This window comes from Equus asinus, chromosome 9, assembly GCF_041296235.1.
Source record: "Equus asinus isolate D_3611 breed Donkey chromosome 9, EquAss-T2T_v2, whole genome shotgun sequence".
NCBI classification, from domain to species: domain Eukaryota; kingdom Metazoa; phylum Chordata; class Mammalia; order Perissodactyla; family Equidae; genus Equus; species Equus asinus.
This window is the reverse complement of record NC_091798.1, coordinates 96,678,526-96,704,942: the sequence shown is the minus strand read 5'-3', so window position 1 is coordinate 96,704,942 and position 26,417 is coordinate 96,678,526. Positions and strand designations below refer to the sequence as shown.

General features: G+C 54.7%; 1 protein-coding gene across 1 annotated transcript in view; it reads left to right on the top strand.

Annotated features, from left to right (window-relative positions):
- Positions 1–20,697: 20,697 nt before the first annotated feature.
- The window catches only part of WNT3A (Wnt family member 3A), a 41,992-nt gene continuing 36,272 nt past the window's right edge, over positions 20,698–26,417 (top strand). Inside the window, exon 1 of the mRNA XM_044778100.2 lies at positions 20,698–20,953. Coding sequence (XP_044634035.1) covers positions 20,883–20,953 — 71 coding nt within the window. The 5' untranslated portion in view covers positions 20,698–20,882. The remainder of the gene's footprint in view (positions 20,954–26,417) is intronic.

Genomic DNA, 26,417 nt, shown 5'->3' with positions numbered 1-26,417 from the left:
TCATGGTCATGCTTTTGGTGTCAGGCATAAACTCTCTGCCTCGCTCAAGATTCTGAAGATTTCTCCAAATCTGGGGGGGTTTTTTCTTTCTTTTGCAGGGAAAGATTCACCCTGAGCTGACATCTGTTGCCAATCTCCCTGGGGTTTTTTCCCTCCCCAAACCCCCAGTGCATGGTTGTATATCCTAGTCATAAGTCCTTCTAGTTCTTCTCTGTGAGCTGCTGCCACAGCATGGCTACTGACAGACAAGTGGTGTGGTGGGAAACGAACCTGCGCTGCCTAAGTGGTGAGCGCCAAACTTTAACCACTAGGCCGTCAGGACGGGCTCTCCAATTTGTTTAAATAGAAGTTTTATCGTTTACGGTTTACGTTTAAGTCTGTGATCCATTCTGTATTAGTGTTTGTGTAAAGTGCGAGGTTAGGTCGAGGTTCATTTCTTGCCTGTTGATGTCCAGTTGCTCCAGCACCGTTGTTGGAAAGGTTACCCACCCTCCGCGGAACTGCTTCTGTACCTTTATTTTGAAAAGTCATTTGGGTAGGTTCCTGTGGGTCTGTTCCTGGGTCTCTGTTCTGTCCTGTTCATCCGTGTGTCTGTCCCTCTGCGACACCCACTGCCCTGACTTCTGAGGCTGTATAGCAAGGCTTAACGTCGGGTAGAGTGATTCTTCCCACTTTATTCTTCTTCTTCAAGACCATTTTAGCTACTCTGGGGCCTGTGCCCTTCCACGTGAGTTTTAGAACAAGCTTGTCTGTGCCTACAAGAGGCCTTGCTGGACTGTGATAGGAATTCCGTTAAATCTGTGGGTCAGTGTGGGGAGAAAGGGCATCTTTGCTATGTTGAGTCTTCCAATCCATGAACATGGTATGTTTCTCCATTTATTTAGATCATCTGTGACTTCTTTTCTCATCATTGTGAGATTTCAGCATTCAGATCCTGCACCTGTTTTGTGAAGTCTGTAACTGAGTATTTCATTTTCTTTGGAGTGGTTGTAAACAGTATTGTGTTTTACATTTCAGTTTCCATGTGTTCATGGTAAGTATATGTAATGTGATTGTTTCTTGTGTGCTGATCTTGTATTCTGCAACCCTACAGAACTCATTTAGTTTTAGAAGGTTTGGGGTTTTTTTAAAGATTCATTGAGATTTCCTACGTAGATAATCATGTCATCTGCCAACAGGAGCAGCTTCATTTCTTCCTTTCCTGCCTGTGTGCTTTGTATTCCTTCTCTTGTCTCATCATGCTGACTGGAACTTCAATACTATGTTGGATGAGGTGGTGAGCGGACGTCCTGGCCTCATTCTCTGTCTCATGTGGGAGCTTCCATCCCTGTGTGACGTCGGCTCTGGGCTGTTTGTTTTCTTAGTTGTTCTTCATCAGTAGAGGATGTTCCCCTCTACTCCTAGTTTGCTGAGATGTTTTGTCATGAACGGGTGGTGGATATCTTCAGATGCTTTTTCTGCATCGATTAATACAATCACCTGATTTTTCCTCTTTAGCCTGTTGACATGATGGATTACACTGATTGATTGTCAGTTGTTGTCCCAGCCTTGCATTCCTGGAATGAATCCCACTTGATCATGGTATATAATTCTTTTAATATGTTGCTAGATTCGATTTGCTAACATTTTGTCATGGATTTTTGCTTCTAAGTTCATAAGGGATATTAGTCTGTAGTTTTCTCTTTTTTTGGTACTGTCTGCCTGGTTTGGGCACCAGGCAGGGTAATACCAGCTTCCTGCCATGCAGTGGGATCTAGTCCTGTCTCTTCTGTTTCCTTGAAGAAATTGCGTAAAGTCGGAGTTTATTTCTTCTTTAAGCGTTTTGTGGAATTCTCCAGGGAAACCATCTGGTCATGGAGATTTCTTTTCTGGGAGCCTTTTATTTACACCAATTCTTTTTTAAATGGTTGTAGGACGATTCTTGTTGTTTATTTCATCTTGGTTGAGTTTCAGTAGCCTATAGTTTGTGAGGAATTGGTCCATTTCTTCCGAGCTGTGAATTAAGAGTGTGGGGTTGTTCAGAGCATCACCTCTTCATCCTTGTTGTGTCCCAGGGTCTGTCCTGATGCCCCCCGCCCCATCTTCATCACGGCAACTTGTGTCTTCTCTCTTTTTGTCTTCTTCAGTCTCACTAGAAGTTTATAAACATTATTGTTTTTTCTGAAGAGCCAGTTTTCTGTCTCATTGATTTCTGTGTTGTTTTCCTACCTTCCGTTTCATCAATTTCTGCTCTTAACTCACTGTCTCCTTCCTTCCTGCAGTGGTCTGATTTTCTCCTCTTTTCCTAGTTTCTTGTGGTGGGAACTTAGAATCTTGACTTGAGACTGTAGTTCTTTTCTAACATAAGCATTCAGTGCTATAAATTTCCCTCTCAGCACTAATTGAGCTGCATCCCACATATTTTGATGTGCTGTGTTTTTATTTTATCTTCTTTTTTCCCAAATGTGTGCACACCAAACAACGGAGCCTCAAAATCCAGGAAGTGAAAGCTGAGTGAGCTGAAAGGAGATGTAGACAAATCCAAAATTACAGCTGGGGACGTCCACAGCCCTCTGCCAACGATGGAGAGAACTGCTCAGCAGAAAACCGTCATGACACTGAAGAACTCAACAGTTCTGTCGGCCAAGAGGGTCTGACTGAGACCACCCAACCTCAGCAGAGCACGCGTTCCTTTCAAACCCCTGCAGAACTATCTATCGCTGCCTATCTATCGCCAAGATAGACAATACTGCAGGGTGTGAAATAAAACTCAACAAATTTAGAAGAGTTGGAATCATGCAGGGTGCATTCTCTGTCCACAGCGGCATCAGACTAGAGATCAGCAGCACAGAAGACCCCCGGAAATTCTCCAAACACTCAGAAGCTAACAACATAGTCTGAATAATTCATGAGCCAAAGAGAGTCTCAAGGGAAATTTTAAAATATGTTCTTCAAATTTTTAATTTTAGTTAAAGCAGAAATAGCCTATCCCCTGCTTTGAGAGAGGATTTCATTTCTGTTGTCTCCAAACCAGTTTTCTGAATGGCCTCTTCTCCTCCCTTGGTCCATCCACCGTGGCAGGGACAGTGCCACTCGGGAAGGGCTCCCAGGTCCATGGGCATTGAGCGGTGCCCACCATGGGGCTGGCAGAGAGAGGGGCAGGCACTCAGACTGGGAGGCCATTGCCCCCTGGAGGGCGGGTCAGGGCTGGGTGGAGCAGAGCTGCTGGCCCTTAGGGGCCAGGCCAGAGTGTGTGGTTGAGAGGCTGGTGCCCGGTCCCTGAAGCCACATCTCACGGCTGGGAACCCCACTCCTGCTGCAGGCTCCCTGGTGGGCGTTGGGGACACAGATCTTGCAGCTGGGCTCTTCCCCACCTCTAACCTGCACACCTCTGGGCACAGCCTCACCCTCCCCGCAGGCTGGGTGGAGCTCTGATACCGAGGCTGCCATACTCGGTCGGTGTCCACACGAGGCGCCTGGAAAGCTGCCCTGCTCCAAGGGTATTCATGACCTCCCAAGAGGAGGATGTGGGCACGCAGGCCACGTCGAACCCTCCCCTGGGGTCAGCATGTTCGCCGGGGCTGGCCCCCAAGCCAGGAGCTCACCCCAACATCCGCAGGTTCCTCTGAGGCTGAGGAGGGACGAGGCTGCGGGCTCAGCAGTAGGGTCCAGACTCTGCCAGCCACCCCTTCACCTCTTGGAGGCCCAGCCGCTGTCTCTCCCTGCTCGCCAGGCTGGGCCTGCACCTCCACGCTTCCTCCTGCAGACACCGATGCCTGGACCCCCAGCAACATTTTGCATGAGATTTAGAAAGAGCAAGTGGAGGAGGATGGTGTGACTTTTTGCCCGGGGGAAGGGCACCAGGCCCACGTGGTCCCCTTCGGTCCGTGAGGCCCCCCAACTCCTGCTGCCCCACTGCTTCCTGCCTGCGTGGACTTCAAATGAGCAGCTTCATCGAGACAGTGGGTTGGCCCCACAGCTGCATGAGGTCAAATCTCTGGTGAAAAGACAGCTCCGACAGCATACGTCTCTGCTTGAGCCCTGACTTGTGTGGTTTGGTGACACAGACTTCCTCAGACTCGTTGGCTTGGGGGCCATAAAGATGCTGTTCTGGCATCAGGGAGGGGTGGCCGCTGGTGGTCCCACCCGCCCGTGTCCCTCCCGAGTGCTGGCTGCAGCCCCGGCCCATCTGGGAGAGAAGGAAGCATGAACGTCCAGCAAGGTGAGCTGATTGGAAACTGACTTAAAGAGAACGAATGAACTAAAAAGAGTCACACCCTCAGCTTTGCCACAAACAATTTTCAGAGGGATTAGAGAGACTTTAAAATAACGAAAATAAGATACAGGTGAGCTTTCCATTGATTTCTGGGTGAGAAAGCCCTTCGTAAGCACAAGAAGAGCTGGTAAGCAGAGCTGGTGGCCAAGTGAAAAGACGCACATCCAGGCGTCTAGCCGTGCACCTCGGGAGTTAACCTAGTCAAAACTTTGGCCAAGGCTCGGGGCATTCATGCGAGAAAAGTAACAGAGATGCACAAACATTCAGAACAGGGGTGGGGATCAAAGCTCTATTTGTAACAGTATGAAATTACCAGCATTATAAATGTCCCCCAGAGGAGATCTGATTTCAAACAATGTTTCCAGGAAAATTTAACCGTTTAAAGACACAAGAAAAATTCTGGTTAAAGATGGTTGCTGAGCCCACACATTGATTTCTTCTTCCTCCCAAGACCTCACTAAAATAATAAATAGAAAGATATGAGGCCCATGGGACAAAGTGGTCTGGAGAAGCCAAGAGATTACAACAGATTTTTTTTTTGCTTGAGGAAAATTCACCCGGAGCTGACATCTGTGTCAATCTTCCTCTTTTTTTGCTTGAGGAAGATTTGCCCTGAGCTAACATCTGTGCCAGTCGTCCTCTATTTTGTATGTGGGTCGCCTCCACAGCATGGCCACTGATGGCTGGTATAAGTCCACACCCGGGAACCAAACCTGCAAACCCAGGCCGAGGAAGTGGAGTGTGCGAACTTAACCTCTACGCCACGGGGCTGGCCCCTACAACAAATTTTGAGAAGAAAGCAGCAGGTGGGTGAGCTGGGTCTCCAGAGTGTAGTGCAGGATGGGGGATGCAGGTGGGGTCCAGCAGGCCCGCTGTGGGGACAGCCGAGTCCAGGGAGGCTGTTATGGGCTGAACCGTGTCCCCTAAAATGCCTGGTCCTCCAACCCCTAGGATGTCAGAGTACGACGGTATTTGGAGACGGGGTCTTTAGAGAGGAGACGAAGGGAAAAGGACGCCATTAGCATGTCCCTGATCCAAGGAAGAAGGAAGCAGGGGTGAGAGCAGGGCTCACATGGCCTGAGGAAGGAGGAGGGGCCTGGCAGGGCGGGATGGAGGGGCCGGTCCAGGCCATAGCCCTGCTACACCTCTGAGCAAATCCTTACCTCGCCAGGCCTCAGAGTGTCCACCTGTGAGGGGTGAGATCGGGCGTTTGAGCTGACACTCTTCGGCTCTTTATTACTCGGCACTGCCTGGAGGGGTAAGGCCTGCAGGCAGGAGGTGTGGGATTGGGGTCTGTTTTCCCCCTGGGGTCGGTGCTGAGTGGAAACTGCTGCTTTCCTCTGACGGAACCGGGCCCCTTGGAGACTAGGGCCCAGCTCACTTGCCTTCTGCTAACAGCAGACTCCATCGCAACCAGGCCAAAGCAAGGCCCCTGCAGATAGGTGAGCTCCCCATAGACAGGTGAGCTCCCTGTGTTCAGGTGAGCTCCCTGCTGTGCTTTTCCCTTCCATGCACAGCAAACCAGGACATCAGTGCCGGGAGGTCAGTGAGGAGGCCAGAACACGGGGCAGGGAGGGCGAGTCCAACAGGCCCCAGGGAGGCCTGAGTCCTGTGAGGTCAGCCCCAGACGTTTGAGCCAGAGGAACGTGGGCTCCGAGACCAACAGACGCCCACATAGCAGCCACAGTCCCCGCCAGCACCCTGGGCGCCTGGAGGGAGCTTTGGACTGGCACTTGGGGGGCAGCAGACCCGAGGTGGCCATGAGAGGCCACCGTGAGCCTGTGGACCCTGCACGTCTACCAGCATGAGGATCTACTCTGAGAAGCCTTGTCCCCAACACACAGACAATGGGGACCTTGTCATCTGAAGCCACTCCAGTGACAGTGGCACGGTCTGTTCTTGCCTAAGATCTGAGCCCCGTGGATCACTCTGACACAGACAAGCAGCATTGGTATCCAAATCTGGTTTGGCAGGCAGGGTTCCAGGATGCCCCCCAAGACTCCCACCCCCAGGTGTGCACATCTTGTATAAGCCCTGCCCCTCACGTGGGGGTGAACCTGTGAATGTGATGGGACCAGATTGGCTTTGATAGGGCTGAGTGTCCAGGTGGGCCTGCCCTAATTAGGCGAGCCTGTACACACGACCAGTCCGCCCTCAGGTCAGAGAGATTGGAGGTGTGAGGTGGCCCAGGAGAAGCCAGGATGTGAGGATGGTTCTTAGCTGCTAAGAGAAGTCCTCAGCCAACAGCAGACCGTGGGGACCTCGGCTCTAAAACCACAAGGACACAGGTTCTGTTGCTGACTCTTGGGGGCTTGGAGCAGCTCTTTCCCTGGTCCAGCCTCCAGATGAGGATGCAGCCCGCTGACCCCTGATTTCAGGCTGGTGAGGCCCTGAGCAGAGGACCAGCCACGCTGCGCCCAGACTCCATCTACAGCTGGGGTGGACACGGGTTTCGTTATATGCTGGCCTGCTGCTGATCTGCTCCATGGCCACAGAAAACTAACACACTTGGTGCTGAGCTCCAAGGGGTCTCTTCAGATGTGACTTTCCACATCAATCCTAACTTACGTTCCCAGCAGGCGAGGGTCACGGGAGCAACATTTCTCCCCAGGCTGTGCCACCCACCCCCAAGTGACCACCACTTGCTGACCACTCCTTCCCTCCAGTCTCCCCCCGTTGGCCCACAAAGACCTCTGGGAGCCCCAGCTGCTGAAAGCACGTGGCCCGGTCTCCCAGGCCTCCCCAGAATTGCTCAGCAGAAGCCCAGGCTGCTTGCAAGGCCCCCCACTCCCTGGGACGCTCATGGCTCCCCAGGTGTGAGGCTGCCCTGGTGGTGGCAAGTCAATGCATACAACACGGTTTCATTATGAAGGTGTCCCCGGTGGTCGTATCTGCCAGGTTTATTAGCAGGTGGGAGGAACGCTCCCAAAGTTCCAATCTTGCCTCCTCCCATTGCCTAATCTTGTCCCTTTGGCACAGAGTCAGTCGTGGACCCCAACATCTGGTTCTGGTGTCCAGAGGTGAACTAATCTCAGGGCCGTGCAAAGGCCCTGTGGAGTGAGGACACGGTATGGCCGCCCAGTGCCCTACGGGGGTAGAGATAGCTTCCCCGGGTCCTGCATTTCTCTGAGTGTCGGGTGCCTGCCACACCACAGAGCATGGAGTCACCACAAGCACCAGTGGCTCAGGGTGGCCTGTGGGGCCGGGCTCTTTGCTCTGGGCTCACCCTATGCCATCTTCGTAACCTCATGGATCGACCCAGACTGGGGCTGCCTCTGGCCCTTCCCCACTCACACTGCTCTACACAGAACGGAACCCTCAGAGGAGAAAAGAGCTACAAATGCCAGCCATCTCAGAACAGAGGCCACAGGACACCATCTGCACCCTGGAGCAGAAGCAGCATGACCTTTAACTCAAGGCGATGACGTGAAACGAAAACAGGACATCAGCTGCCAAAGAATCAAGTGAGACAGGAAGCCTCAAGACGACGAGGACAGCGGGCCACTTGGGCCTCAGGGTCCGAGGGGGCACAGCAGTGACTGCCCTGGCCCCCGTTCCACCTCACAGACCCCAGCCAGGCACCGGAGAAACCAGGAACCCAGAGACAAGGGGTGCAGGCCAAAACACCCAAGAAAACCTGGCTGTCTCCAGCCAGAGGACCAAGAAAGGACGCCCTAACAAGACGGGACACTTTAAACAGTGATTGCCCAACCCCAGCCAGACACCTTGGCAGAAATAGGCTGACCACAGCCCTGCCATCAGGGTGGGAGCCTTGCCCTACTCCCCCAGACATGCAACCACCCATTCCCGCCCACCAGGATGTATGAGAGAAGCCCCCAGCGAGAAGCCAGGAGGAACACTACCTTCTAGGCGTGACAATCCCCTCCTCATCCCTGCGGGGTTGGTGGAGGCCCAATGAGGAATCCCCCGCTGGCAGTAAGGAGGCAGCACACCCCTCACTGGCTGGTGGCAGAGAAGGCTGCAGAGACAGACTGATGAGTAATGACTGCACTCACCGTGCCAAGACCAGGGGACAGGACGAATGACAGGACCATCAACAGACACTGGCAGCAAGACGACACAGACAGTGAACCAGCTGACAAGGAACTTAAGGCAGCCGTCAGAAGAATGTTTCAACCAGCAATTACAAATGCACTTGAAATAAACAAAAAACCCCAGAAATTCTCAGCAAAGAAATAGAAGATGTAAAAAAAAGAACCAAACGGAAACTTGAGAACTGAAAAATGCCACTAAATGAAAAATTCAAGGGATGGATTCAGTGTAGAATTGAGAGGGCAGAGAAAAGAATCAGTGAACCAGATGATAGAATGACAGGGATTACCCAATCTGAGCAACAGAAAGAAATAGACCAACAAACCCCAGCAGAGCTGGTGGGAGCTGTGGGACTCTAACGAGAGACCTAACATTCGTGTCATTGGGGTCTTGGAAGGAGAGGAGAGAAAGGGCAGGACTGAGAAAGTGCTGGAAAAAATAATAGCTAAAAGTTGCCCGAAGTTGGTAAAAAACATAAACCTACAGATTTGAGAAGCTGAGTGAACACCAAGCAAGATCAACCCAAAGAATGCACACTGGGACCCGTCACAGGCAGCCTTCTGAAAACTACAGACAAAGAAAAAGACCTGGGAGCAGCAGGAGAAAAGTGACACCTGACTGAGAAGGGAAAAACAATTCGAATTTTAGCAGATTTCTCATCAGAAACCATGGAGATCAGAAGGAAGTTAAATAGCATTTTCAAGTGCTGAAATAAAAGGACTGCCAACCCAGAATTCTATATTCAGCAAAAAGAATCCTCCAAAAATTAAGGGGAAATAAAGACGTGCTCAGAGAAAGGAAAATGAAGAAACTGTGTCCCCATTTGGTCCACGCTGAAAGGTTGGTTAAACCATGACACAGAAAGGAAATGATGAAAGAAGGAAGCATGGAACATTAAGAAAGAAGGAGGAGTAAAAATATGGGTAAATACAACAGGATTTCCTCCTCCTCTGAGTTTTCTAAATTGTGTTTGATGGTGTAAGCAAAAATTATGACATTGTTTGGTGTGGTGCTCAAAAAATGTAGAGCAAGTGTTTAAGATGATTATACCACAAAAGAAGGAGGTAAAGGGGTGTAAGTTTTCTACGCTGCACTGGGACTGGTAAATGTCCAGCAGACTGTGCTGTTATATGTGCATAACATATTACCTAGACCAACCAGTACAAAAGCTCTACAAAGAGATACACTCAAAACCACAGTAGATAAACTAACACGTAATTCTAAAAAATGTTCAAATGACCCGCAGGAATGTATGAAAAAGAAAACAGAGGAACAGAAGGAAGAAACAGAAAACAAAAATTTAAATGGCAGAAATAAGCCACGACATACCGATAATTACATTAAATGTAAATGTCCTACTTTATTTATAATAGCCGAAAACTGCAAACAACCAAAATATCCCTCAGTAGGTGAATGGCTAAACAAACTTTAGTATTATTCAGTGCAATATTAACGAATCAAAAATAACTGTTGATCCAGACAACGACTTAAACGGATCTCAAGGACATTACACTGAGTGGAAAAGCCAATCCCAACAGGTCACAGGCTGCAGATTCCACGTGTATAACCTTCTTGAAATGACTAAGTTGTAGAGATGGAGAACAGATTAGTGGTGCCAGGGCAGGGATTTGGGGGGAGGGCTGGGTGCACTATAATGGGGGCATGAGGGAGAGCCGTGTGGTGAGCGAAGAATTCTGTACCTTGCTTATGATGGTGATTCCGGGAACCTACGCACGTGATGAAATGTGTAGATGAAACAAAAAACTACATACACACATCATACCGATGCCAGATTCCTGCTTTTGATATTGTGTTATGATTACATAAAATGCCACCACCCAGGGGAACTTAGTAAAGGACACAAGGGACCTTTATGTACGATTTTTTGTGAATCTACAATTGTTTTTAAATAAACAGTGTCTTTTAAAAGGTAAGAGATTTGAACAGACACATCACCAAAGAGGATGCACAGAAGGCAAATTAGTCCATGAAAAGATGTTCACCAGCATTTGTCATTGGGAAATGTACATGAAAACCACAATGAGCTGGCACCACACATCTATTTAAACAGATAAGATTCAAAAAAAAAAAAAAAAAACGCTCTGACAGTAAAATGCAAAGCACTAGCTGGGATGTGGAGCAACTGGAACGCATATGTTGCTGGTAGGAGTGAAAAATGGTGCAGCCACTCTGGAAAACAGTTTGGCAGTTTCTTATAAAGTTAAATATACACTTGCCATGTGACCCAGCAATCCTACTCCTAGGAGAAATAAAACTCTCGTTCACACAAAGACCTGCACATTAATGTTTACAGCAGCTCTATTCATTATTGCCAAACACTAGAAGAACCCAAATGTCCTTCAACAGGAGAATGGGCAAACAAGCCATGGTGTCTCCATGTGACGGGACATTCCTGGGCAATAAAAACAAATGAGCTACTGACAAATTCAGCAACATGGATGAAGCTGAAAGGCATCATGCTGAGTGACAGAATCCAGTCTCAAAGGGTTACATACCATACGACTCCATTCATATGACATTCTCAAAATGGCGATATTACAGAGATGGGGAACAGAGCAGTGGTCAGCAGGGGCCGGAAGATGGGGAGGGTGTGACTTCAATGCTCAGCATGAGGGAGGGTTTGTGGTGACGGAATTATGTGTCCTGACTGTGCTGGTGGTTACACCATGTGTGAAAATCCATGGAACTGTACATTTTGAAAGTTAATTTTATTGTATGTTAATTTTAAAAATTAAATTCACAAACTAATTTTCAATAGGATTTTTTTTGGGAAAAATGGACAAATTGATGCTAAAATTTATACGAAAAAGCAAAGGGCCTAAAATAGCCCAAACAATTTGAGAAGGAACAAAGTTGGCAGACTGACTACAGGCTTCATGAGCAAAGAACAAGTACAGACATATAGACCAACGTACACAACAGTCTGGAAGTAGCTTCTATTTCGTGCAACTCAGGTGTCAAGGCAAAGCAACTAGGGAGAAAAAGTCTCTCAGCAAGTGGTGCTGGAACAACTGGATAAACAGATGGAAAGTGAGCCTTGACCCCTCGCTCAAAGCATATGCAAAATTAATTCAGGCTGGATCTTACAACTAAACATGACAGCTAAATCTAGAAATTCTTCTGGAAGGAATATCCTCTAGAATTCTCCTGAAATTATCTCTGTAAGAATATCTTCACAACATTGGAGTAAGTAATCATTTCCCAGAGAGGACATAAAAAGCTCTAAATGTAGAAAAAAGACACACACTTCATCAAAATTGAAAACTTTGGTTCAACAAACAACTTTATTAAGAAAATAAAAATGCAAGGCATCAGACTAAGAGGAAAACGTCCGCAGTACACACATCTGACAAAGGACATGCATCCTTTCCTCCTACAAATCAAACATAAAGAGGCAAACATCTCCATGAAACAATGCGAAAGACACTTCAAAGTAAGGGGATACAGAAATGTCATTGAAGAATGCAAATGAAAAGCATGATGAGCTACCACTGCACACCAACTAGCAGAACTGAAATTAAAATGAGTGACATCAGGATGTTTGAGTAACAGGGAACAGATTTACCTTCTTCCCTAAAACAACAACAAAGAGTAGAAAAGAGACGGGCAAAACACAAGAAACCACAGATAGTGAGTGTGGAACAGTGCAGGATGGGATCTCTGTAAGAGGGGAGCGAGCGAGGCAAGCTCCACAGTTGCCCAGCCAACCATCTGGAGAGCGTCCACACTGCAGCAGGGAGCCACACTCGGGGGGCCGGGATCTTCCTGAGCTGAGGGGACAGGTCGGGAGTCTAGGGATCCAGATTGGCTGGAGTTCACCGGACAGGGCACCAGAGGGGAGAGAACTGCAGGGAGAGCTCTGGAGATTGGCAGCAGGCTCCCTCAAGCTGCCTGTGAGAACAGGTCAGTGCGTGCACGTGATGAAGCCACTCAAGGCCAGGGAAAGAGCAGCCTGAAGAATTAGGGGAACAATTCACAGGGCTCACGCAGTTCACATCCCCACAGCCAGAGTGGAAAAGCCTCGCAATTCAGAGGACACCAGATGGAGTCTTCAGAAGGCCATTGCTTCAGCACTGGGAAAAATTAGCCCTAGACCAGATGCTGCTCGCATCCTGCCAAACTAAAGCTTACAAGAAAGTCTCACAAGAATTAAACTGCTTCCAAGTAACTCAACTGTATTCCGGAATAAAACTGAAGAATGTGTATGAGAATACGAAAGTATTCAGCCAAATAAGGTGAAATTCGTGACGTCTGGCATTCAGTCGAAAATTACCGTTACATGCAAGTAAGCAAAAAAATACGACCCATAACAAGGAGAATGAATCAAGCAATGGACATAGACACAGATGCCACAGATGAGAAAATCAGCTGACAAGCACATCAGCACCGTGATTGTGGGGATCCCACGTGTCTATGAAGGCAGAGGGAAGCTGAGCAAGTTACCAGGGACAAAGAACATACTAAGGCAGCCACACTCCCAAAGATGACACAAACACTGGATGGGATTAACAGCAACTAGATATGGCAGGGGACAAGACTGGTGAACTTGAAAACATAGCATGGAAGAAAAGACCGAAAATAGAAACAGAATCAGTGAGCTGTGAGAAAACTTCAAGCAGCCTAATACACGTGGGATTCGAGTCCCTGAAGGAGGACGCAGGTTTATTATGAGCTGCCGTATGAGCTTGTGGAGGCTAAGCAATTCCAGAATCCACAGACGTTCAGGAAGGGAAGACCACAGGCAGGCTAAAACCACAGGGTCTTTGAAAAGATTAGTCTTTCCAGACTGTACAGGAAAAAGAGAGGATAAATTAATAATGTCAAGTATTAGAAAGGTGATGTCCCTACAGATTCGACAGCTATTAGAAAATAAAAGGGAGGGGCTGGCCCTGCGGCCGAGTGGTTAAAGTTCCACACACTGCACTTCAGCAGCCCAGGTTTATGGGTTTGGATCCCGGGCACGGACCTACTCCACTCATTAGCCCTGCTGTGAAGGTAGCCCACATGCCAAATAAAGGAAGCCTGGCACAGATGTTAGTTCAGGGCGAATCTTCCTCACCAATAAATAAATAAATAATAAAAAGGAATATTATAGATGTATATATGCTAATAAATTCAACAACTTCTATGAAATGAACAAATTCCTTGAAAAACATACACTATCAAAGCTCACAAGAAATAGATAACCCAAATAGCCCTACATCTATTTAAAAAATTGAGTGTACAGTTACAACCTTCCTATAGACAACTTCTAAGAAAACTTTAGGCCCAGATGGCTTCATTGGTGAATTCTACCAAACATTAAAGACAGAAATAATAACAATTCTCCACAGGTTCATGTAGAAAATTAAAGGCCAGAATTATCCTGATGCCAGAATCAGACAAAAATATTATCAGAAAAGAAAATTCCAGACCAATATCCCTCATGAACATAGGCGCGAAAATTCTCAACTAAGTTTAGCATACACAATTCAACAATATATAAAGAGGGCAATACATCATGACCAAGTGGGATTTATCCCAGGAATGCAAGGTTGGTTTGATATCTGAACATGAATTAATGTAATTCAGTATATCAACAAACTAAAAAATAAAAACCATGTAATTTGTCTCAATAGATGCAGGAAAATCACTTGACAAGTTGACATTTGGATAAAAACTCTCAGCAAACTAGGAATACAAGGGGCTTCTTCAACCTGATAAAAGGTGTAAACCCTACAGCTGAGCTCATGCTTAAATGAAGCACTGCATGCCTGTCCCCCAATATCAAGAATAAGGCACGGATATCCACTCTCACCACTTTTATTTAACATTGTCCTGGAGTTTCCAGTCAATGAAATAAGGCAAGAGAAAGAAATAAAAGTTATCCAGAATTGAAAGGAAGATGTAAAACCATCTTTATGACACGATTGTCTATGTAGAAAATCCTACAGAAACTAATGGAAAAAATCCCAGAACTAACAAGTGAGTTGATGAAGGCTACAAGATCAATCTACTAAAACCAATGGTATTTCTACATACTAGCCCCAAATAATGGAAACTGAAAGAAACAATACCATTTAAAATAGCACCTACCTTCTAGACTAAGAGGAAGGAGCTGGTCTAGAGTGCAGGTGGAAGGGTTAGGAGAGAAAGGGAAGAGCTGCTGAGTCCAGAAAGAATGGGAACAAGTGCGTTGCAAGGAAATCTCATCCTCTGAGGCAGGAGAGATGAAGGCCCCACTGCAGGTTGTAACGGGGACGCTGATGGTCTCGATCTCCCTCGAGGAAACGAGAGAGGAGAGATGCCTATTGAGAGCGAGGGGCGGAGCTGTGCAGGGAAAGAAGGAGATGACACAGAGCCAGGCTGGGCTCCTGGAGGTGTGTGGGGAAGTGCTGATGCCAGGCAGGGAGGCCCCACAAGCAGGGAGGAAGGGCTGAGGCCCACCCAGGGGCTGAGGTCCACCCAGGGGCTGATGCCTCTAGGAAACACGTTGTCAAGTGTCATCGGAGCCAGAGAAGAACAAGAGGGGACGAGAATAGCCAGAGAGACCCTGTCCCGCCCTGCTCACACCCTCCTGGGACGCCATCTCGCCCACCCTTGCCCACGGCGCCCAGCATAGAGGTGTGGGAATGCAACACTGCCACCTTCTTCAGCCTTGGGAGCTGGAGGCCAGCAGGTGCACCCTTCCCCCACCAGCACCAAGGGATGCGCTGGAGGAGATGCTGGGGGTGCAGTGTACCAAGGAGAGGGGAGTCTTGAGCGCAGAGGGCATCAGAGGCTGTGAGCCTGGGGGCAGGACAGTGGGAGGGACCCCACCCGGGAGCCACCCAGACCCCAACCCTCCAAACGCCAGCCCCACACATCTCACTCTTGTTGCCCCCGGGCCTCAGCCCTGACTCCTGCCCTGAGGATGCTAACTCAACATCTCTAGCCACCTTGGGATCAAGCAGATCGCCCACTGTGCCTAATGCAGATTAGGCAGGGCTGCGGTCACCTGTCACCAGGCGGAGGGTCACTGCACTCAGGCCGGAGGGCTCGCTCCACCCACAGCCAAGCCCAGACAGGCACTGCCAGCAGGAGCGGGACCCAGGAGTGGCCCAGGTGTCCTGTCTGTGCCCCCTCACTCAGCATCTCCACACGTGGCCTGTTGGCCCAGAAGGAGAGCTGCGGCACCAAAGGCCTAACTGGGTGGCTGTCACAAAACTCAGCACGTCAGATGGAAAGGCTGGGCTGACACCACATTTCACAGGAGAGCGAGGCCCCAGAGCCAGGATACCAGGACGCCCACAGTTTTAATGGTCTTGGTGAGGGTCTGGGACCCCAGAACCCCACGGTGCTGATGTCTGTCCCCAAATTTTGCTTTCTTGTGGTTCTGAGCCCCTCGGTCTGTGCTCCTGGCTTTGAGAATCCCTGGCACCGAGATCTGACGGCCTTCTCATCCAGCTGCTCTGGGTCCCGGGACTCTGGCTGGGTGATACCAGCATTTCACGAGCTCATTCATTCCTCTGAGCAGAATCCAGAGTTGGAACTTGGTGGCCTGCTTCCATGAATTCCATCCGTTCTCCCCGGTGCAGAGATCTGCAGTCCCCATGTCACAAGGCCTCCTCTGTCCATCCCAGGAGAGTGGACTCAAGAATAATGCAACTTGTGACAAGACTAGGATCGGCCACGCCTCCCACATAGCCACGTCCCAGATGGAGAGAGGGGGCCTTGGAGCTGGGGGACAGAAGGCCCAGTGCCAACAGAGACAGACACGTGAGCTAAAGCTACAGCGCCCTGTGCACACGGGAACCCAGGTTATGGGGGAGTTTCGTTCCATGAGCCTTTGAGGGCAGCCACCCATGTGACATCCAGAGGCGCAGGCTGGGCGTGTGTGATCCCCAAGTCAATGTCCCACAAGGCGTGGAGCGTCCCTGGGGCTTCCGCCATTAACCCTGGCTCTCTGTCAGTCACCCTGAGCCTACTTTCTCTATGTAGGGAAGGGCTGACCGCAGGTTCCAGTCACTTCCACAGAGCCTGATCGGAGCCTCGATCAAAACTGAAATGGGACTCTGGGGGATTTGGAAGAGGCAGCCAGGAGTGGGGAAAACCCATGAGGGACAGACGGACCCCTTCCCAGAGGGGCTGCCCCAAACCCCTGTAGGCTCTCTCTAGGGACCCAGAGGGCAGGGAACTGGCCCACCAGGTGTGTCACCCTGTGTCCACGGGGGCCACTCAGAAAGACGAGCACGCAGACCAGGCACGGTCCTGCAGGCACACGCCCCACGCACACCTGCCTCCTGGCCCTGGCTGGTCTCCACGTGCACAGCTTCCTCACACGACCTCGAATCCAAGTCCCACCCCGGTGTTTGGAGCTGGGAAGAACCTCCCCTCGTGGGAAACACGTGCCCACAGGGACACAAGTCTCAGGGAGACCGAGCCCCAGTGCTGGTGTGAGGCCCTCCGGGAGTGAGGGACAGGGGAAGCAGAAAAGCCAAGATGACCCTCGTAGCGGAGCCCATCCCAGCTACTCCCGTTAGAGCCACAGTTCTTGAACTGTGTGCCGAGGCACCCTGGGGCGCCACAGCACATTCCCAGGGCCTGCGCGATGTTCAACGTTCGAGGGAGATGCAGCTTCGCCGTTCTCCGTAGGACAGGCGCCCCCTGGCTCCGGGAGGTTCCATCCCAGCTGCGACGGGGCCACACTCCTCTGGAAGTTGCCTGTGTTCCTGAGGCTGCGACTCTGGCTGTCGCTGTGATAAAAGCAGTGTGAACGTCTCCGCGGAGCAGCAGCCCGTGGGCCGTGCCGCAGGCTCCCTGGGGAGCAACTGTGGCTATGTGAGAACGAAATAAAAACTGCAAGCCTTTCTTTTAACTTATGAGAATTTTTTTTCAAAGAGCTACTAATTATTACATTGTTTGGACCTAATTCCTTGCTAAACAAACCAATCAGGCATTTCTTCTGGCCTGGGGTGCTGTGAAAACTGACTGAGCGTGGATGGAAAGTCTGCACTCCGAGTGTAGACACCCAATCCTGAGGAGCAGGTGTCCCCGGAGTGACTCCCGTGATGGGTCAGGGAACCTTCCAGAAGGGGCCTAGGACCAAATGGCGGGGGTCAGGAAGAACACCCCTCTTCTGACCCTGGACCCTATCCTTCTGCTCACAGCCCCTCTGAGGTTGCAGCCATGGCTCCCTGGCCTCCAGCCACTGGCTGCCAGACTCTTTCCTGCCACCCCTCAACTTCCTGGAAAAGGAGAAGCAACTGTTGGGTGATCAGTGTCTGAAAGCCTGGTTCCTCCTCCCCAGTACAGGAGGGGCCGCTACCTGGTACCTGCCACTCAGGGATTCAAACACTGCCACAGACGGGGAGCTCACTACCTCAGAAAGCAAACTGCCCTGCCATCTGGTCTCCCTATTCTGGAAGGAACTCGGCCCCTAGGGGAGTCGGGCAGCCTACAATGGGGTGAAAAAAGGACCCTTCCTCCAGGGTCATCCATAAACAGGGAACATGGAGTCAGACCTGTGGCCCTGGGCGGGTCAGGGACGCTCCCTCTGAGTGACAGCAGAGGGCGCTGCCAGGAGGGCGCCCTCACCTTCAGCAGTGCCCACAGGGAGGGAGCCACGGCCCAGGGGGCACCTGGTGAACAGTGGCAGAGAGTGAAGACAGGCCACGGGGTTCACCTCATCCTCAGTCAGGTGCAGAATTTCCAGGCGAAAGTCAGGGAGCAGGAAAAGACCCCACCCCCTCGGCTGTGGCTCGGGTAGGAACATCCCCCTCCTGCACCTGCACTCTCTGCAGACCAGTCTGGACGGCCCCCATGGCCCCGTGCTCCTGGGCTTGCAGGAAACAGACTCCAGGGCTTCAATGGCGCCCAGAAAAATGGGGCAGGACTCCCATTCTCCCCCAAACCACTATGTGAGCCTCAAGGGGTCTGTGGAGGGCTGGCGCCCCCACCATCGGACGGACTCAGGCAGCAATCCCACCACGCCAGCCTTCCTCCAAGGCCCTGCCTGCCATCTGGGGGTGCCTGCTGCCCTTTCTCTCTGCACCCCTGTCGGCTTTTAGGGGCCAAGGCTCACAAAGACTGCAGGTGGAGGCGAAGGAAGAGCCCCCTCCAAGACCAGCATGTGGAAAGGGCCAGGTCCGGAGCCCCCAGGCCAGCGTGGCCACCGCACAGCTCACCCTGGCTGCAGCTCTCCCGAAGGAAGGCACTCTGCGAGGCACATCTTCAGGGAACCCCCCAGAGCTGGGAGCCCTCGCCTGGGCACAGACTCGGGCAGGGCTCAGCTCTCCCTCTCTCCCTGCAGGAACTCAGGGTGCCCAGCTCACTCTCCCCTCTCCACTGCCTGGCACAGCAGAGTGCGGGGGCTGAAGAGGATGAGCAAGCAGCAAAGGGGGCTGAGAGGGGCCTGGCAGGTGAGGGCAGGGGAGAGACCAAGGGGACAGAGCCACCCACTCCCTTCTGTGCAGAGCCCGTGCTGGCGGGACAGCCATCCTCCTGGTGGGCACGGCCACCCCCTCTGTGTGTGCAGAGCCAGCAGCCTCTGGGGGCTCCCCATCACGTTCTAATCCCCAGGCCCCACAGCTGAGGAGGCAGAGGTGGGAGCCTGCCGCCTCGGGCTCAGCCCCCACCCCATCCCACAGCCCAGGTCCCAGTAATGCGATAATTGGGTGGGATTTTCACTGAGAGAGAGGGGAAGTCCAGAGGAGGACGAGCCAGCCCCCTTCCACCCACCCCACCTCATTCCAGGATCCCTCCCTCTGCAGGTGGGGGCGCAGTGACTCAGAGGAGGGGTAGAGGGCCTGGGCATGCGTAGACTTAGCTGGATCCCAGCAGCGGTGTGGAGGAAAGTGGACGTTCCTTGAAAGAGAATGGCTCTCACTCCATACCCGGGAAGGGGCTCTGGTGCGGTCACCAGGTGCCCCCTGAGGCCAGCGTCCTCAGGCCCCACAGCTCCCTTTGCAGATGGCGAAACCGAGGGGGGAAAGCATGCCCTGGGATGTGGCCTGCCTCTGGTTCTCCAGCCAGTGCTAAACCTGGAGGGACGCTGAGCCACCCGAGAAGTGGCCACGTGCCTTTCCTGTGGCCTCTCCGTGGGGCCCACACCCTGCAGGCCACACGGTGAGGAATGGCTCAGTGGCTGTGGGGGAGCCGATGGTCCATACGCAAAGTCACCATAGAAGAGCCCGGAGTTGGGATTTCTAGCCACAGTTCTGCTCCCCTCGATTCCAAAACAGCAACCTGAATTCCTGCTGAGCTCACCTCGAGGCGTCCTTGAGACTGACCAGTCAGGCTCCTGCGGGGCTGGAGGCCAGCACAGGCCTCTCACCTGCTGCTGTTATCAGGTGCCCCCGGGGAAGCTGGGGAGACTTCCCAGCTTGGTCTTCCCCTCCCCAAATAAAACCCCCTGGCGTCTCCCTGGGCTACAGATGAATATGTAAATAGGGCTTCCAGCAGGATGGGAGCTGGAGAACTGGCCAGCCACTCCCTGTGACCTTGGATCAGTGCCTTTCCCTCTCTGGTCCTCCCTTTCCCCATCAGCTGGACCATGAGGCTTACCCACGGGCGTCAGAAATGCCTTCTGGCTGAAGAGGCTAGCAGCCCTGGGCAGACCTGCTGTCAGGGGTCCCAGAGGGAGGGTGCGGCAGCCGTACTATCCTTGTGCCCTGCAGCGCCCAGGACTGCCCCCTTCACTTTCCCGGTGGTTGTGGGGAAACGTGGAGGCGCCAACACCTGGGGCCCAGACAGCCCGCTGTTTCCTAGTCCTGACCTTCAGACACGCAGCTGCACCCTGGACGCGCATCCAGCCCAGGTCCCCGGGGTAGGCCGCCCCCATCCCGCCGCTCTCCCTCGGCCGAGCCGCGCAGGCAGCCCAGTTCCCAGGGGACCAGCAAGGCGCGGCTGGAGGGGCTGGCCTCAGACGTAGGGATCCCCGGCAAAGAGATGGACAAAAGGGAGCCGCAGTTTGGCCGCCATCAGGGCCAGGGACAGAGCGCACGACGGAGCAGGAGCAGGAGCGAGAGCGGGGCAGCGCTTCCCACGGTGAGCGCCGGGCGCGCGGGTCTCCAAACCCAAGGCGCGGCCCAGGAATCCCGGGGGGGCGCGGCCCGGGAGCTCAGAGGGGACGCCTGCCCACCACGCCGTCCCGGGTCCCAGCCCGGCCAGCCGCCCATCTGGCACAGCGCAGCCCTTGGAGCCACCGCGCCACCGCACCTCGCGCACCCCGCGCACCCCGCGCACCCCGCGGCCACGGGAGGGGCTGGCGCCGCCGCCGCGCCAGCTCCCAGGGCCCCGCCCGCCCCCTGCCCGCCCCCTGCCCGCCCCGCCCCGGCCCCGGTCCCGGCGGGCGCCCCCCGCGGCGCTGCCCCGCCCCCGCCGTCCCGCGCCGCCCCGGGCCCCGGCCCGCTGCCCGGCCGCCGGCCCACCTGGCGCAGCGCCGCCCTCGGAGCCCGCGCACCCGCGCACACGCGTGCACCCCGCGGCCGCAGGAGGGCCCAGCGCCGCCGCCCGCCAGCTCCCAGGGCCCGGCCCGCGCCGGCGCCCGCGCTCTCGGGCGGACTCCCGGCCCTCCGCGCCCTCCCGCCCGGCGATGGCCCCGCTCGGATACTTCTTATTCCTCTGCGGCCTGAAGCAGGCGCTGGGCAGCTACCCGATCTGGTGGTGAGTGAGCCTTCCCAGGGTTCGCCCCGGCCTCGGTGCGGCCCCGCCGCCATCCCCTCGGGCAGGGCCCCGCGGTGGCCCGGAGCCCGCGCCCTGTGCCCTCGGCTCCGCGGGCCGCGGGCGGGTTGTTTTCCTTGGCGGCCACCTTCGACCTGTTCGGGCCGGGGCTGGGACGCGGGTGGCGGAGCTTCCGGGGACACTGATCCCCTCTGCCTCGAGGGGCCCCTGGCGTCGGACAGGGCGGGCAGTGGGCTGGAGAGAGGCGGGAAGAGGGTCCGCACAGATGGCACGAACGCCCGGGCAGCCCGAGGCCAAGAGAAGCGGGGAGCGCGAGATCCGCCAGAGACTTTCCGTAAGGACCGTCTCTCTCTTTCTCTCTCACACACACCTTAAAACAAAGTCAGTGAGACAAGACCGAACAGCTCGGGGTAGCGCAGTTACGTAAAGACAGCGGGGACCGGCCGGGAGTGGCGGCGCACTGGGGCCAGAACCCCGCCCTCCGCGCCTCCCGCCGCTGTCCGGCCCTGGTGTCCCCAGCGACCCTCTCTGCGGAGCCCCTGCCTGGACCGCACTGGCGAGGAGGGGCTGCTCGAGAGGTGAGGAGGGAGAGAGCACTGCGTTTGAGGGCCCCTGAGTGAGAGGCCCCGGGAGCCCACACCTGAGGGCAGAGGCGTTCGGTCCTCCGCCGCAGACAAGGCGCATTCTGGGGAGATCTCCTAAATCTGGCAATAGAGGTTCAGATAACCAAGGAAAAGGTCCCGAGGTCCTACTGCACATGTCATGGGGAGAGAGGCTCAGGGTTACCCTCCCTCCGGGGCATGTAATTCGGCAGAGCCCCCACAGGCCGGGGTCACCCCAAGCCCCCACGGCGCGGGGATGATCCGAGATGCCCAAGATTCGGCGGATACAACCGCAGGGGACGCGGGCGCCGAGGGGCCGGGGCGCGCGACTGGAGGAGACTCAGAGTTGGAGAGAAGCGTCCCCACATGCGCGCGCGCGCGCACACACACACACACACTCCCAGGAACTCTCTCCGACGGCTTGCCTGGAATTATAATAATTACGCCGAGGGGAAGGGGGGAGACCGAGCAAGTCGAAGTACATCTAATCCGATAATAATTTTTCACTTCGAGATGGTTCAGGAGCGGGGGCGCCGGGGGTGGGGGCGCGGATCCAGGCGCAGCGGGGCGGGAGGGCGGTCCGGGTGGGGCCAGGGCCTGTGAGAGGTGGCGGGGCGGCGGGGACGCACTTCGGGAACCCCCGCGCCCTGGCACCGCGCGCCTGGCACCGCGTGATACCTGCAGCGCCCGGCCGCCTTCCCGAGCGCGGGCTGCGACGGGCGTGCCTCGGGACGCAGGGCGGGCGTCCGTGTCCCCGCCGGCCGTGAGAGCCAAGGCGAGCGCGTCCGAGAGCCCCGCGGCCGCCCGCTCCGCACAGGCTTCTAATTAGAACGCGCCGCAGCGTTCCTGGGCGCGGGAGGAAGCGCCCTCGCCCCCGCGCTCCTCCCGTAAAGACGGGCCCTGTCACCAGCCTCCTGGCTACCTCGTGCCTGGGAGCTTTGTCCTGATGGGCCTGCGAGTCCGTGGCCCCGGCTCCGCACCGTGTGCCACCTTTTCCCTTGGCCAAGTGCGTCCGGTCTGAATGGACCCCGAGACGTGAGCACCGGGTCCTCCAGGTGAGCGGGGAGGGGCGTCTCCTCCCACCCCTCGCCCGGAGACCCACCCAAGCAGGAATCTAGAGCAGCAATTTGGCCCCAGAAAGAAGGGTATGCGTTGACCCCCACTTCGCTCTCGGTGGGGTTCTGACACCCAGCTGCTCTCCCTTCCCTGAGAACTGTCTCCGGTGGGCACCACCCCCGGACTCCCTGTGGAGCGCGGCTTCCCTCCGCTCCCTCCTCTCTGCCCCCGAGGCGCCCTGGACAGTGAAGGATGCGTCTCTCCACCCACACAGGCGGAGTGGAGGGGCCTCACAGAAAGAAGGGGGTTTCACGGCACTGGGACGGCTTTCTGTGCCGGCCCCCTGGCGGGACTCCCCACAGGTGGCTCCTCCTTTCTACTGCCCTCCCCGCCCCAGCCGGCCTGGGCAAGGCTCTCTTTATAACTTCTCACCTTCACGCTCGGCCTGCCTAATTGGTTGTTCTGTTTCACTCCCTCCCCAAAATGAAGTGCCTGCTGCTGCGGCCACGGTGGCCAGCACCTCGCATATGAAAGTGAAAGTGAGGGGACTTCCTCACCTGGAGGGGGAGGAAACAGCCCAATCAGAGTAGTCAGGCTTTTGAAGTTGGTGTGGCTCTCGGTGGGAGAGTGGGGGGAGAGAGGAGGTGTCGCTGGGGCAGCACCCTGCAGGGATTTGAAGGGCCACCCGCCTCCCAGGACCGTCCTGGAAGTGTCCTCCACTCACGAGGTCTGAGGGAAGGTCCCAGGGGAGCCGCAGAGACGGCCCTAAGACCAGAGCGCTGAGAGCTGAGGAGCCTTCCGAGAGCACATGTTCTTGAGAGCATGTGTTCAGGGTTCCTCACGTGACAGGTGGCAGTGGGGACCCAGAGAAGGGACTGAGGCCGGGGCACCTGACGCAGCGCAGCGTAGCTGAGCACCAGCATCGCCAGGCCACGCACTGCAAACCCGCAGCGGGGAGGCCCCCTCTCCCCTTACAGGCTGGGTTCTTGTTAAAATAGAGCTGGTGACCGGAAGGGCCCCTGTGCACACAGGACAGGCGTCAGGGTGGGAGGACACAGGGATCCTGGAGAACAAGACCAGGGTCCCAGGAGGAAGCCTGGCTTCTCCCCGCTCCTCACGGTGAGCCAGGCCCCACCAGGCTGCACTGCCGCCTGCCACCATCTCCTGCCTCCGTTCTTGCCCTCCCTTCCCAGGCTTCACACCCGCACTGCCACCGGAGTTACTGCCCCAAGTGGCCACCGCTGCCCTGTCTCCCCTAGCACGGAGAGGACCCCTCTTTCCTACTGGGATGCCCCTCCTGCCGCCCGGCAGCACAGAGGCATACCTTGGAGAGGACCTCACCCCAACAGCACTCGCACGAGGCCATGTCCAGCCTTCTCTTGCCCCTGGGCTGGCTCAGCGGGAGGTTCTCCCTGGTCCCCCCTCCTTCTCGGCCTCCTCACCCTCCTCCCTAACGCCCTGCCCAGCACGAAGACGCCCAGCTCAGAGCCTGTGTCCAGGCCCTCTCCCCTTCTGGCCCCCAGAGAAGGCCAACCGACCCCTGGGCTTCCAGAACATCCTCTACATGACCTTCCCTGAGGCCAGGCTTCGCACACGGTGTCGGGGCAGGACACTTGTCTGTCTGTCTGTGTCTCTCTGTCTCTCTCTCTGTTACCTCTCTCTGTCTCTACCTCTCTGCGTCTGTCTGTCTCTCTGTCTATCTCTGTCTTTCTTTGGTTCTCTCTATCCCTGTCTCTCTGTGTGTCTGCCCGTCTCTCTCTCTCTGTGCCCATCTGTCTGTCTGTGTCTCTCTGGCTCTGTCTTTCTGTCTCCGTCTCTTCCTCTCTCTCTGTGTCTCTCTGTCTCTCTCTTCCTGTCTCTGTCTCTGTGTCCGTATGTCTGTCTGTCTTTGTCTGTGTATGTGTGTGTCTCTTTCTGTGTCTGTCTGTCTCTCTATCTCTGCCTTTCTCTGGTTTTCTCTATCCCTGTCTCTCTATGTGTCTGCCCGTCTCTGTCTGTGTCCATCTGTCTGTCTGTCTGTGTCTCTCTCTGTGTCTGTCAATCTGTCTCTCTGTCTCTGTGCCCCTGAGGCTGGGGATGGCTGCAGCTAGCCTATAAAACTAGAGAACTCTAGACACCAGTTTGACTTCCCCGTGTTGTAGGATCTCGGGGTGCTGGGCATGGCGGTGCCCCACAGAACCACCAGTGGACGTGCTTTTGTTGAGGCACAATGTCATAAATGCCCGCCAGTGAACTATACACAGTAGAAAACTTGTTTTGTACAACCCATGAATCGAGTCTCCTTGTCTTGATCCTTTGAAAGCTGCGATAACCCTCCTCCAGAGCCCAGACCTTGCTCTCCCTCCCGTCTGGCCCCTCGGACTCGGCCCCGAGCACATGGGGTCCAATCTGGGGCTCCGGGGCTGCAGCATCTCCCAGCCCGGCTGCCCAGTGCTTTACTGGGCTTGTTGTTGTTTTTAAAAATGATCTTCTGTTTTATTTGTGTAAACCTGTTAGAGTCCTCTGTGCAGGAGAGCAGGAGGAGTGAGAGCAGCCGAGGAGGACCAGTGTGAGAGGGGCCATAAGATCCACTTTCCATCTCCAGCCTGTGGGACGGGCACCCGGTGCCACTGTCCCACCCGAGTGGCCAGCACACAGAGGGCAGGTCTGGAGGTCCACAGGCCAGAGCCCATCCTTGGACGGTGGCCCACGAAGAATTAAGAACAGAAATTGAAAATGGGTGTTTGGACATGCCTGGGCAGCCACACGCCCCTGCAGCCATTTTACATGGTTTATAATAATCGATTGGAAGTTTAGACAAACCCAAAACCCAGGTCTTCCTCTAGGTGGTTTGAGAAGCCCTCACAGCAGGCAGCCCCCGCGGTGCTTGAGAGGGGCTGGCCTCGGGGACCACCAGCCCTCCTGACTTCACCACCCTGCACTTGCTGACGAGGTTTTTGAACCAAATGTGAGAATTTGTACTTCCCTCTTGAGTGTGTTGGGGACTGGGGCCCCCGTTGTTGAGGAGCACTGGGTGAGGACCCCACAGCTGTTTGGCGCATCTGGGAGGTGGCCGGGCTTCCTCGAGCCTCCAGGGGAGGCTGCAGGCAGATTTCCGCTCAGGGCAAGAAAGGCTGCTTGGGTCCCTCACATTGGTGCTTGCGAGGTAGTGAGCTGCCCGTCCCTACAGGCATAGAAACAGAGGCCAAGGAAGGGACAGCCCATGGATGCCTCGGCACCTGAGAGTCAAGATTCACAAGGCCCGCTCCACACCCCCGACCCGCGTCCTCCCGTTGAGGCCCCTAAACCCCACCAGGTGCAGTTTGGGCTCATTTGGCTCAACAGTTGGGTCAGACTTGCCCTGCCTGAGTGGAGGGTCCCAGGTAGAGCCTCGCAGAGAAGACCCCACTGCACAGACAGCATGCCTGACCCCACCCACCTGCCTGCATGCCCCACACTCCCCCAGCGCCGCTCGGCCAGGCCCAGGGTCCCCACTCCTCGCCAGGCTGGGGGCCGCCCACTCCCCGGCCCTGCCTCCTTCGAAGAGATGGCACAGGCACAGCACTGCATCCCCACTGTGAGTTCCGTGGCCCTTCCTCCTCCCATCTTGGCCCTTCACCCCTGGAGGTTGCTGGGCGAGACTTTGCTGAACAACCAACGAAGGAATGAAGGAATGAACGAATGGGATCTTCTCTGTGAAAAGCAGATGCTGTGTCAGATGCCTGAGCTGGGGACGCGGGATGCAGGGCAGCACTGCCTCGGTCTCCCTCCCAGCCTCCCCAGGTGACACCCCGGAGGTGTCTGGCGCT